This window comes from Ananas comosus, linkage group 13, assembly GCF_001540865.1.
Source record: "Ananas comosus cultivar F153 linkage group 13, ASM154086v1, whole genome shotgun sequence".
Taxonomy (NCBI): Eukaryota; Viridiplantae; Streptophyta; class Magnoliopsida; order Poales; family Bromeliaceae; genus Ananas; species Ananas comosus.
In genome coordinates, this window is record NC_033633.1 from 1,758,191 (window position 1) to 1,772,799 (window position 14,609).

The following is a 14,609-nucleotide window of genomic DNA, read 5'->3' on the forward strand; positions in this document are numbered from 1 at the left end:
ACTTTTAACTTCATGAGTAAAGATACTTGTGCAAAAGCTACTTGGTTTGTACAAAGAAAGAACTGTTAATAAATTTTGGATCTACCTTTTGAACACTTTCTCATCATTGAATTATCTAAAGGGACATGGGTAGAATTGTTTGTCCACAACCAGATAGAGGAGTAGAGACGCAGTAGGAGAACACATAAAAGAGTTCCTGAAGTGTTGATAACAAGACGGTAAAACTGGAAGAGAAAATGAAGCATCCTAAACACGAACTCGTTTCAAACAGGGCATAACCTCTGAACCTGGAATAGCTACAGTACAAGATAACTGTTGAGTAATATTCCTAGAAGAAGCCAAGCACATGCTGAAACCCACCGTCTGTCCGTGGCCATTTCTTGTCTCTTTTATTTCATCAATCCTGCCAACCTTCACCATATTTTTTGAGACGGAACACAATTATCGACGTTTTGTATATGTTCTTCTGTACATTTTCTGACCCTATTATCCTGATTTCTGATGCCTGACTAATTTGCTATCCAAAAATGTCCTCTCTTTGCTTGCATCCTTCATTTCCTCATTCCAGTGCCAAAGTATCTGCTTACACATATTTGGGCAGTCAGAAGAATACTGCTGAAGAATGGAGCTTTAAATGGATGAGTAGGATCACTTCATATAATACAGGGGTTAAAAAGTTTTATGGAGAGTTTGGATTAGAACCAAAGTGGTGCGAAATTTTGATTGGCAAGATTCAAAACAGCATAAAAAAAATTGATTATTTTTTCTATTCACATATAGAACAGCCAAATCAATCAGATTCGTCGCTCTACTGTTAAATTTGTATGTGAAATGGAGGATTGCAAGTTCTGAAGACGATACAAATTTCGAGTTAGCATGATCTGCAACTATAAACTACCATATGGAAGGAGGGAAAATAGATATGCAAATGTCATGATTTTTTCTTTAGTCTCCTTCTAATTTATGGCGGTGGATTCGCACAAGCGTATGCGTATATTTGCTCATTAATGCATTTGTCCTCGTAAACTTGTCCTTACGCATCGTAACGCCGCACATCTGTGAGGCCTTTGAGCCAGAGAGTCACTTGTAACATGTAAACAGCTTACTTATGGTTTGCTTTGGATTTTACCAAACATCACAACAGTACAATTAAGTTAGAAATTTTGCGGAGTCCAGATGAATTGTATGTATCCAATATGTTGTGTTCATACTGGAATAGAGGTAAACTCATGTCTCATATTTTTCACACTTTAACATCAATCAACCTCTAGTTCATACTGGCTTACAAGAAACCACATATCATGTTTATAACCACAACAATCTCAATCCACATTAATTGCTCTTCTTACAAGTATCTTTGTTCCTTAAATACATCGCCGAGCTGTTCGTAATTTTCTCATCCAGGGCCCAGAAAATTCTCATCATGCCTTCTTCCTCTCTCCATTGGCTGAGTTTGGTTGCAACCATCTGGCTCCAAACCATCAATGGACCAAATTCTGATTTTGCTGTCTACTCGTCGCAGCTCAAAGACATAAAACACTTCTCCCAGGTTCAGCTCAACATGCTTGCTTTTGCTTCTGATGCAGGGAAGCTCTTCGGCTGGTTCTCCGGAATCGCAGCCATTTATCTCCCACTATGGCTTGTTTCAGTAATCGGCGCGGCTTTCGGGCTCGTCGGTTACGGCGTCCAGTTTCTGTTCCTGGAGAATCCTAAACTCTCCTACTGGCATCTCTTTCTACTAACTTCTCTAGCAGGAAATGGCATTTGCTGGATCAACACTGTTTGCTACCTCTTATGCATCAGAAACTTCCCTTACGACCGCCGTGCTGCCGTCGGGATATCGACAAGCTACGTGGGGCTAAGCGCGAAGGTCTACACGGTCGTGGTCGACGCGATCTTTCGCCCGAAGGATAACTCCACAGCTAAGTCATATCTCCTCCTCAATGCCATATTCCCCTTGCTAGTTACCCTACCAGTCTCGCCTTTCCTCCGAGTGTTCGACGCTGAAACTCGAGTAAGATTGAGTACTGGGTTTCTCGCCTTATTCGTTATCACAATAGCAACTGGGGTCTGCGCAATTGTGGGCAGCATTGGGTCTGCTTCAACTGGCCTTTCTTCGCGACATCTTATGCTGAGCCTGGCAATTCTCTTGCTTTCTCCTGTGATTCTGCCTCTGGTTGTCAAGCTTAGAGAGAGAGCCATAACTGTATGGAAGGATAAGAAGGAGAACAGAATCCATGATCTGACACTAGACGAGGTAGAAGCAGGGGAGGGATCTGCAGCAGAAGTTGAGATGAAGGAAGAAGAGACGAACGAAGTCGGCACAGAAGAAGGGAGGGAAGAAGTTGGTGGCCTCAAGATGCTGAGGAAGGTAGACTTCTGGCTCTATTTCTTCGGTTACATGTTCAGCGCGACGTTAGGATTGGTGTTTCTGAACAATCTGGGGCAGATAGCGGAGTCTCGCGGACTCACTGATGCTTCTTCAACTCTGGTCTCGTTGTCGTCGTCGTTCGGTTTCTTCGGCCGCCTCGTCCCTTCCTTCTTAGACTACTACTTATCAAAGTAAGTTCTCTATCTATTCTATCAAATTCTGAAACAGATAGTCTATGTAACTGCTATCTAACTGCTATCTAACTGCCACAAAAGTGATTTTTCGACTTCTCATACGACCATTGTTTTGGCTTTTTCGTCTTATCAACAAAACAGCCTCTATGAAAAGGGTATGCTGATTGCAACATGATACAAAGTTTATGTGGTTGCAACCGCTACTGCAGTTCATCACCTTTATGCATTTATAGAAGTTGGTAGCCTCATAACTAACTTTTGTATTACTAAACTTTATTGTTATTATCTCCTTTTGATTTATTCAGAGCCGGTTATGCGGCATCGAGATCGGCGTCGATGGCAGCATTGATGGCCCCGATGTCGGGGGCCTTCTTCATGCTTCTGGCCCCGCGGCCGTCCTTCTTGTACGTCGGCACGGCCGTTATCGGGGCATGCACGGGGGCAATCACAACGATCGCCGTCTCGGCGACGACCGAGCTGTTCGGGACGAAGCATTTCGGCGTGAACCACAACATCGTCGTAGCGAACATTCCGGTTGGCTCTCTGATCTTCGGCTACTTCGCTGCTTTTGTTTACGAGAAGGGAGCTGATGGTGATTACAGTTGCTTCGGCACCCATTGTTATAGCAAAACGTTCGTCGCCTGGGGCTCTACTTGCTCTCTCGCAACTCTACTATGTACAATTCTATATTTTCGCTCGCGCAAATTTTCCGTAAGAACTACTTAAAAAGTAATCAATATATATATAGCTAGGTTACCAATAGTTTTGAGTCTAAAGAACTGGTACGTTTACTTGTTCGTTTGCTTATACACCACCATAGCTCCTGTGCTTTTAAAAGCATCAGAACATTCATGCTTGTGAGTTTTTTTTAACTGTCAGATCAGTTTAAGATTCGTGCAGCACTATTAATGATGTATCCCGTTAAGCCTTCTTTATTAGTACTGCACAAATCATAAGGTGATTCGACAGCTCAAAAATTACAAGCATAGATGTTCTTGTGCTTTTAAAAGCACAAGAGCAAAGAATAGACATACAGTATCTTCTAACTTTCCTCTTTTGTCGAGATATTATAGGAAAAGCTCATGTACAACAGTTAAATCATAAGGAATTTAATTAATAATACTGAGCATATATTGTGAAGAACTTCTCATTATTTTGTGTTGTGAATATTTAATTCTTATTCGCCAAATAAGTTGAGGAAATTTATGGTGTTTGAAAGGTTACATTAACAGCACAAAAATAAGTATCTTAAGTTTTTTTTTACCCCATCTTTTTCCATATTTGTCCAGTTAATTTATATTCCTAGGTATCGAACATGTGGCTGTTTTGGTATCTTGTGGCCTATTTGGTTTGGTTTCAATTTAACCGGATCCAATTGAATATGTAGTTTGAACGTTTGGTGCATCTTGGATTCTATTAATATGATGTGGACTAGAAACGAACGCTTACATAAGAGACGATAAATTGACACAACCAAGAATTCAAATCCTTCTTTGCCACTAAAGTTTGTAGCCACTAATTAAAAGTCGTAACTGTCACACAATAAGATAACAACCAATCTCACACACACTCTCTCTCTCTCTAAAATAGTTTGTGGTTTCCATGTCTAGCCCTTTCAAAATCATTCTCCTTCACTTTCTTAATAATTAAGACGATTGCTACTTTAGTTTCGGTTTGTTGGTTTGCATTTATTTTTAAATTTATTTAATTATAGTTGTTTTCTAACCGAGCATCCGCAAATTAACAAAGCAAAATATAATTTTTTGAGGTCCAAAAAACAGTAATTTTTGTTTGGAGCTTCGAATTTTGCTGTGCAAAAAAAAAAGCATATTTATTGGATCACACCGTAAGATGAACAATGTTTTACACATCTGTTATAAAAGAAAGATAAATGAAATGATTCGAACCATCAAAACATGGAAGTTTTTCCTTACGAGACGTTATTAGTTGGAAACAAGCAAATGAGTTGGTGTCAAATCACTTTATGTTGAGAACATCTCTACAAGTAATCTAGCTATCGCTAGTAGGGATTCTCTGCTTGCAACTTAATTAAACTTAAATATTTTGGACCAGTAACTTAATCTTCATAACCTAATTTGGTTTGTAATGGATTTTTCAAGCGCTTACAAAGATTCGAATTTAGAATATTCAGTGTTATAACCGTATAAAGAGATTATTTTCTTCGAGTTTAAGCCATGAAAAAATAGTGTTCAATTTATTCATCAATAGCGAACTATATATTCTCAAATTAATAAGAATACATGAAATCAAAGTAACTAAGATTACACATACCAAGTTAAACTTGACAACCAGTCACCTTGGTACTTGACATAGTACTTTGAGAACACCTTCTAGTTCTAAAGTACAAAACAAAGCTCAAAAGTGTTCCAAGTGAGCAAAAGGAACCCCATATAACAAAAGTTCTCTGGTAACACTTCATCCCAAAACACACCCCATCCTGATCTCCCCCATGATGCTCTCGTTCTTTGTCGTAGATAATAGCCGCAATACATCCGAAAATGAACGATCCGATCGGTATGTTCGCAACCACGATGTTGTGGTTAACGGCGAAATGCTCGAACCCGAATAGGTCGGAGGTGATCGCGACGGCGAGGGACGTTATCGCGCCCGTGCACATGCCGATGATGGCCGTGCTGGCGAAGAGAGAGTGCTCAGAAGGGCTCAGAAGCAAAAAGAATGAGCAAGCCATGGTCATCATCAGTAGTGCAACTGATCCTGGCCTTGATAACATATATTTTCTCCTGTTTAATTTGAAGCCAACACAAGGATTAGAAGTGGTAATATGTATTGCACTTAGCACATATATTAAACTAATATTATGGAGTAAAATCCAAAAATATATAGGAAAAAAAAATGATGTAATATATTGAATCTATGGTTCGCATTTATATATTTTCCTTTTCATACTCATTAATCATATTTAATGTAGTACAGGACAGGTGAATACAAAGAGAAATTATTGAGCAAACCTAAACCTAGTGTATACTATGCCATGCACTGAGAATAGTTGCACCTGTTAGTTTAAGTGGAAATTAGTAAAGCTAATTAATACAAATTAAGAAACAAAATTTAAACTCTCATGCATATGTATGTGTTGCATGTTAACTTGACTTGTCAATTAATCTAATGCTTAACAAAAAAGAATGATTTATAGAAAATTTTTCTCGAAATGCAAAAAGGTAAATGAATTTTAAAATGTTAATTTAAATTTAAATTATATAAAGAACTCGTGGTTGGTGGTATATGAACAGATTTACTGGTACGTGTTGACTATGTGGTAGAGGGAGTGCCACGTAGGCTCGATATTTTCTGTTACGTGGCATCGTAGTATAAAAGGTGACGAAACAAGTAGAGTGTTCATTAATTCGTCAATGAGTTGACCGAGGTTTCTTTTCAAGTCCAAAATTTGGTCGACCACATTAATTAGAATTAATCCGAATGATTCGATCAGATGATGCAACATTGTTGCATGCATGACGAAATGAAATTTACCTCAAATAGTTCTATAATATATGTAAGATATAGGGATAATTTCATCAATACCCCTTTGAAAAATCATAATTTCATGAATAACCTTCTAAACTAGAAAATATCATCAATACCCCTCTTAAAATAAAAAATGTTCACAGATACCCTTTAGGTTCACTTTCCGTCAAGTGGTCATCCAATATTTTATAAATACCAATTTTACCCCTAACAACATTTTAAATATGTAATATTTAAGATTAATTATCTGATCAATTTTTAACATTTGAATCACATAATAATTTAACATTATTTTTAAAATATTTCAATTAAAGATCTATAGTCTATTAAGTTTAATAGCTAAATCTCATTATGATTTTTCGCTTTTAAATTATACATAGTTATAATGCAATTTGTCCATAATAGAATTCAACATTAACTATTTAAAGATTTATTTTTAAAAATATTATTAAAATAACTCACATATCTCATGCTAAAAATATTTTGATATCAAAATTTTCGATATTAGAGTATTACTTATATGATTTGCTCAAACAAAAAATTTTATGAAATTGCCCCTTAATTATTTGCTATCAAAATAACACCTAACCTTTTTAGGGCTAAATTAGTCATTTTGTAACTCAACCCTTATTTAACCAAACTTTAACCATGGTTATAGTAACAGCCGTTAGAAGGAAGGACAATTGTGAAAATTTTTTGCATTTGAAGGGGTATATATGATATTTTTAACTTTGCAGGGGTATCTACGATATTTACATATTTGAGAGGGGTAGTGATGAAATTGCCCCCCTAAGATATAATAGGGTTAAAACTCTTAATCCGACTTAAATATTTTGGATGGTTGTTAGGCTCAAGAGATTAAGAGAGATTAGCGTGTTAGGACGGAAGTAATTCTAGAATGGGTGACCCTATAAGAAGTTGGGGTATCACAGTTGGTATCATAACCAATTACCAGCTGAAAGTATAAGATAAGTCTCGTCTAAGTCATAGTTATACAGCGGAAAGAGCGAGACTCTAATATTGTTGACTATTGTGGATAGACCGCAGTTTCCCCACATCGCTCGGTACTTATGAGTCTGAGCCAGACGTCAAAGTTTAGAGGGGAGAGAATGTTAGACCCCAAATAATGGAATTAAAACTCTTAGTTCGGCTTAAATATTTTCAGTGGTTGTTAGACTCAAGAGGTTAAAAAAGTTAAGCGTGTTACGACGGAAATATTTTTATAATGAATGATCCCTGAGACGTTGGGGCGTCACAGTTTAGCATCTAAAATCAAGCACACCTCCAAAAATATAGTGTAGAATAATATTGTACTTCAAAATATATTATATGTTTAATAAAAGGGAAAACTTCAAAAACCCCTCATGTGGTTTCCAACTTTCTCACTTTAGTACCTTGTGGTTTAAAGTGTATCAATTTGCCCCCCTGTGGTTTTGTTTTTATTTTTTCTATAGCTTTTTTCTTAATATTTCGTTAAATTATATGCAAAAAAAATCAGATATTCATATAGATTTACCTAATATTTACTTTAGTACCCCTTAATTTTAATTTTGTCACTGATTTGAGAAAAAAAAATAATAAAACTGATAAAAAAAGAGAAAAACGAAACCACAAGGGAACAAATTGATACATTTTAAACCACAAGGTACTAAAATGAGAAAGTTGGAAACGGGGGGGCGGGGGAGTATCCAATAACTTTTAACAACAAAATATGTAAAATTCAACCACAAAATATGTAAATTCGAAAGAACACACTGATAAACCATCGCGTCATCTAATCCTGTGTTGTATTTTGATATTTTATTATTTTTTTTTGTAAGTAATATAAAATTATTTTGTTAAAATTTTGATTTTAAGTGCGATGCAAAATTCCAACATAGTCTCGACGAAATAGTTTGTTACCATAATATAATGCTAAGGGATATTTTTAGAATATTGTTTTTGTACAAAAATTAATGCATGAGCGAGTACACGTTGCCGAGTAAATAGTTTCCCTAATATATACTAAAAACAAGAATGAGACTGTTATATATTATCCATAATATCATAGCTTCGGTATTATAGTCTCATTTTTAATTTTAGATTATTCAAATCAACGATCTACACTGTTAAATATAATCTAGAATATATATAATTCTTAGAAATAAAAATTTAATTTTTTTTGACATCGTTTACTACTAAGTAAATCATATCAAATTGAACGGTAAACTTTGAACAATTTTTAAAGTTTGAGAATAGAACTTTTGAATTCAAGGTCTAAGATTCTGACCTTGAACTGGAAAGTTTAAAGTATTATCTATTAAATTTTAAATAAATTTAGATTTTTTTATACTGTTAAATTATAAATTCGCTATAATAGCCATTAAAAATTGATAATTTTGAAATTATTTGATCACAAAATAAACTATATGAAAAAAATATAAAATTTTATTTTTAAAAATTTAAATATTTTAAATTAATTTTAACGATCATTCATTCGAACGGTCTAAAATAAATAAAAAAAAACTATAGTACGGAAATCTTGGTACTACGGTAGTATAGTACAGAAACCTACAGAAACCTAACTCCTGTAAACAATGTTCGAAGGACTCTGGCCGCATTAATTGAACTTTGATCCGACTAACGGTGTCCCGTACGTGCGGGCACGAATCTCAAAGCACTCTCGGATGACGCGATCATGATGGCATGATGATGCAACCAATAACAATAAACAATAGCCCAAGCGCGCGACAAATCAAAACACCACCCCCCAACCCGGAAAAATTCTAGAATGCAACGGATATATTAGTGACGTGGCGTAACAAACCAATCAAATTAATCCTTTTAAGAATATATGTCCCATCATGATTGTAAAAAAGTATTTTTATTTTACTTTTGTTTGAAAAGAATGAATGTGATTGGCTTGTTATTGATGACGTGGTGCAAGTGTGACAGTGTAGAATTGATCTGATTCATTAATCAACGGCCGCATAGTCATTTATGCGTCGCGCTGCGTAAAATGCGGTGGTACGTACCGGGCGTATGCGGACGCGGGGGCGGAGGCGAGCTTCCCGAAGAATCCGAAGGCGGATGACGTGGACACGAGCGCCGCCGCCGAGGCCCCGCGCGACTGCGCCACCTGGCCCAGGTTGCTCGCATACACCATCCCCAGCGCACCCCCGCATAGATACGTCCCGAAGTACACCCAGAACTCCGCGCTCCTCACCATCCCCCGCGCCCCACACTCCCCAACCAACGCCACCTTCTCCCCGTCGTCACCTCCTCCTCCTCCTCCTCCGCTCCTCCTCCCCCTCCTCTCTCCTCTTTCTCTCTCCTCCCCTTCTATTCTCTGCGTTCAATTAAATTAATTAAAATATAAATAAAAATATATAAAACTTTCAAAAATATTCTGCTTTCAAAATTTGAATATACCGTTTATCTTCACAGACTTATTTAGTATATTTCGTATACTTCTCACCATTATAGTTGTGCTAAATTTTATACAAAATAATATATAATATTAATACAATATTAATCGATAGCTTCAACAGTTATGCTAAATTTTATACAAAATAATATATAATATTAATACAATATTAATCGATAGCTTCAACAGTTAAGTTATCTGCAAACTGTTAAAAATTCAGCTGTTTGGCAACTTTCCTATACCTTCCACAGCGGCACTAGAACTATCGACGCCACCATGATCAGCAGAATCCCCGGCGGTAGCCGCCGCGGGAGTTTTCCGAACACCGGGACCGCCGTCTCCACCACCGCGTAAACTCCGGTCGCCCCCGCGATCACGAACACGGCGACCAGACCTCCGCGCGTCCTCGTCGCGCCCGCCGCCGCCGCCGCCAGCGGGTCTGGTTCTCTGAGGAACGGCGCGGCGATCGCGCAGACGGCGAGCGGCACCGCGGAGTTCAGCAACAAGTAGATGCTCTTGTCACTGGGCTCCGCGCCTGTTGAATATAAAATATTAAAATACCGTTCTCTTTATAAAAAGGTACCTTTTAAGTTTTGAAAGTAACGAGTAGTAATTTTGCAGTGCGTACCAAGTATAAACTGTGCGAGGGCGATGTACGTCTTCGCGCTCAGCGCCGCGTAGCTCGTCGAGAGGCTGACGACGGCCCCGTAATCCGCGGGGAACGCGCGGATGGCTGCGATGTAGCACACGGTGTTGATCCAGCAGATGCTGTTCCCGGCGAGCACGTTGAGTAAGAATACGTGCCAGTATGCGAGTTGCGTGATTTTATGGGCCAAAAACAGGTACTGGAGCCCGTAGCCGACCGAGCCGATGGCGGCGCCGACGGCGAGGACGAGCCAGAGGGGGAGCCGGGCGGCGCCGAGGCCGGCGCACCAGCCGAAGAGCTTCCCGACGTCGGAGGCGGCGGCGAGAACGTTCAGCTGGATTTGCGAGATATGAAGCCGCGATTTGAGCTCGCTGGAGTACGCCGGAAACGACGTGTTCGTGCCGTTGATGGACTGGAGACAGATGATGGCTGCTAGTGTGAGCCATGGAAGGATACTAGGGTTTGAGCCTAGTAGTGTTGTTAGCTTGTTCATGTATTATAATTTATTGGTTCCTTTTTTTTTTAAATAATTTTTTATATGGTGTTCCCCACCATATATACGAGGGTTTTAAAGAATTTTTATATTGTATAAAAAGTTAGGAACTGATCGATCCTAGGACTGTTGTTGCTTTCTAGTTATTGGCTCTAGAAGGGACAGTTAGGTTATATTAAGCGACTATTGGTGGTACTTTTGTAAGAACATTTTCTTGTTTAGTGAATAGTTAGTGTCAATTTTTTTTTTAAAAAAAAACACCAATTGTTTTTTCTAAACGCTAAACTACCGGATAATGATATTTTTAATTATAGTTTTTATATTTATATTTTAACATTTTTTCTGACCTCTGGAGAGTAACATGAATTAAAGAATAAAAAATTAATAATGCCATCTCGAAATTAAACCTTCTATTTTCATATCATTTTTTTTTTTAGAAATAGATAGCACGCTATCTATTTTATTTATCTTATTGGGAAATGTGAATCAACTAGGATTCGAATTTGGGATATCGGGTATTAATCACCAAGCTCTTTGCCACTTGCTCCAGGACAGTCGGTTATTATTTTCATATCATGTTAAAAAAAATATATTGCTAAAAAATGTAAGTTATCAAAGAATAATATTAATTTCTGTTCAACAGCTAAAATATCAGTCAAAAAACACAGCTAATAACTTATCAACCAAAATTGGCTGAGGTGAAAAAAACGTTTCTTAAATGATATATAACATTGAATCGTGCGATAAACGACATATATAATAGGGATAATTTCATAGATGCCCTTCTAGGGACTATTAATTTCATCAATGCCCTTCTAAAACCGATAATATTATGAATGCCCTCCAATATATCAAAAATTATCATAAATACCCTTCACTAGTTAAGTTTGGTCAAAGTCCCTTTAAAATAGAGTTATATTTTTAAAATGCCATTTTTACCCTTTATCTCTCATTAACAGTAGAAATACTAATAGATATTTCAAGACAATTTCTATAAACCTAAATTTAATTATTTAATATACTAAATATTAAATTAAATTATTAATATATATTAATTATTAAAAAATATATAAAAATTGTATTTTATATATAGTATGTTTTTATATGATTTTGGTTTTGTTTTCGGCTTCGGATTTCGGTTCAAGTTTGGTTTAGATATAAATCAAAACCATAATTGAGTTTGAATATAATGTGATTTTATTTTTTTTGTAACTTTAACTGAAACTATCCGTACTCAGTATCGATTAAGCTCACCCCATTCAAAATCGAGTTCAAATAAAATTGTGTACCTATATCAATTCACATTCCTAATCAGTAATAGTAATTTTGAAATAAAAGATAGATTTAATTTTTTTTCCTATTTAATAAAAAATAAATCAAATAACAATATGCATGTATTTTTTTGTCGACTAAAAAAAAGAGAGTTTTGTTCGTAGGCTAAAATATATTATATTTTAGTTTTTTAATGTATTTAATGGAGAAAATTATTGAGAATAATTTTGGTTAAAAAAATTTTTAAGCTTCCAATATTAAAAAAAGATAGGAAAAATCCTCAACTTTTATTTTTATTTAAATTTTTATACATAGTTATTTACTTGCCAAAATTTAAATAGAGCCACTAGATTTGGTAAAATCATCAAAAAATTTGATAAAATTCTCATTTTTCATACACTAAAATTAGTTAATTTTTTAAAAAACTAAAAGTTAATGGGTTGTCAACTAAAATAATAAAAGTTGAGGGAGCAGTTTCAAAATGGCATATAGTTGAGAGGGTCTCCATACATTTTTTTGCTTAAGGCATAGTTGAGGGCAAATAGGTCATTTTAAAAATTAACCCATCTTTAATCTTTTAATAACTATAGTAAAGTTAAGATAACTGACGGTAAGGGTATTGGTGATAATTTTAAGTGTTTACAGGGGCATATGTGATATTTTAAACTTTATAGGGGCATATATGATATTTTAAACTTTGGGAGGGGTATCTATGAAATTGCCCCATAATAATAATACGTTAATTTCATAAATGTCTCTGCAAGTATAGTTAATAGCAAAAATACCCCTATAAAGTTTAACTTTCATATGTTATTCCTGCAAAAGTCTTGATATTTTCAAATATGTTCCTGTCGTTAGAATCCGTTAGAAAAAAATAGTTAATCATAGGTTAAATACTTAACCCTAGTTAGTTTTTGATATTTTTACTCTTTTATATTATACTAGTATGACTTTTGAAGGAATATATTTGTGATGACAAAATTGAAAATATAAATGGTTCTTTAACGGTTCTCTCACGGTAACAAACCAGAGAGACATATTTGAAAACATTAGAACTTTTATAGAAATAATATATGAAAGTTGAACTTTGTAGGAATATGTATGAAATTAACCCTACAATTAATATAACCTCAATTCTAATGCAAATAACGTGGCGGCCGGTGCGCCGAACAAGTATTTTATGAGCTATTGCCTACATCATATATGTAGAGGTGCCTAATCATGGGTCACTTTCTTTAAGCCCAATTGTGTGTGGGGTTTTGTTCCGTAAGGACAATGTTCTTGTGGACAACAGAGGAGAGGAGGTGATGGGCACTTGATAGATTAATGGTAAATGTGATTCCCTAATGAGAGAGAATGAGAGAACATTAGAATAAGTTAAGAGGTGTGATTGGATCATAGGGAGGCTAAGATGGATAGGGTCCACTAGTTCCTATTTGGGGGGCAGGTGGAACAAAAATTATGTAGGAAGCCTCTCGGAGGGAGATGATCTAGCACAAATGACAAAAAGCCTGATAATTGATATTCGAGAATTAAAGTTCAAAACTTAATTGCTTTATATTTTTAGTTAAATTTATTTCTGAAAAGAAATAAATCCAACACGCTTAATCGCTTATTCTCCCTATGTAATCTTTTTTCTAGTAGTTGAGTTGGTTGGCATGCACATGATTTATGATAAGCGCACGAGTTTTAGAATCTATTTGACACTGAAAACTCCAAATGTAGTGCTAATGTGGACCGTGAAAATTTGGTAATAAGGACGGCGAAAATTTGTTACCCCAACCAAAAAAACAAATAAGTTAGGCCAAACGGACCCTTAGTCAGCAAATTCAAGTCAATAATTACGGACAACTTGGGCACATTTCTACCGTAAAATTGATGCAGGTTTAAAAGCTGTGGGATAAGATGAAAAGGTATAAGAACGGAAAGAAAGAGATGAACGAAGAATTCAGTCCTTCGGTACGAGGAAATACTATTATCAACTCTAAAAAACTAATTATATTAATCGAATGCCGTGTACACACAGGGGATACCCGAATCTCCTATAATAAATCTTAATATATCTGTAAATTTAAACTGATTAAAAATAACCAAGTAGTCGAATTGAAATTTCACAAAATATACAAATTTTTAAAAAATAATCTAAAAATGCAAAAACGAAGGCCTAAACAGTTAAAAACAGGCACTTAAGTGAAAAATTATGATCATTTAAAAATTTTTCGCTCCGACGGTAAAAATTGAAACTTAGCTATCATAACATTAGGATTTAGATATGTTTCACACAAACTGGGCCACCAAGTATTTGTCATTTCGAATCATTCATTATTATCCTCAATATTTATTAATCGCGAATACAAAAGAGGTGCTATCACTGGGCCGGTCTTGTCGGAGCGCAAGCTCGACCCAAATGCCAACTTGGGCTCCACTTCTTGAGTTTGGCCCAATAAAAATGGACCATGGTAGTAGGGCCGTCAACAAGCCGAACACGATGGGGTTGGCATATGTTTGCGCATTTATTAAACAAGCAAAACACGACCCGACTCATTAAAATATACAAATGCAACTCATGTAAGGCTTGTTTATTAACAAGCCGAACACGAGCTGGCTCGCGAACAGTAAGCTAGGCAGCTCTTCTACTAAGTGAAAAGTAAAAAAAAATTCGAATCTTAATTTAATAGTTAAAATCCACAAAATTATAAGTGTCTTTACATTTGGGCTGA

At 36.0% G+C, this 14,609-nt stretch overlaps 2 protein-coding genes across 2 annotated transcripts; one reads left to right on the forward strand and one right to left on the reverse strand.

The window, feature by feature from the left end:
* LOC109719034 (protein NUCLEAR FUSION DEFECTIVE 4-like) lies at positions 1,365-3,708 on the forward strand (the record flags this gene model as incomplete). Its single annotated transcript, XM_020245526.1, is given in 2 exon segments — positions 1,365-2,562; positions 2,871-3,708. Coding segments are annotated over 2 exon segments (1,560 nt in total). The 3' UTR covers positions 3,292-3,708.
* LOC109719161 (protein NUCLEAR FUSION DEFECTIVE 4-like) lies at positions 4,780-10,631 on the reverse strand. The gene is made up of 4 exons (XM_020245705.1): positions 10,107-10,631; positions 9,721-10,013; positions 9,087-9,400; positions 4,780-5,327 (listed from the first exon to the last, which is right to left on the reverse strand). The coding sequence occupies exons 1-4, from the start codon at positions 10,615-10,617 to the stop codon at positions 4,862-4,864; spliced, it is 1,584 nt and encodes a 527-aa protein (XP_020101294.1). The 5' UTR covers positions 10,618-10,631; the 3' UTR covers positions 4,780-4,861.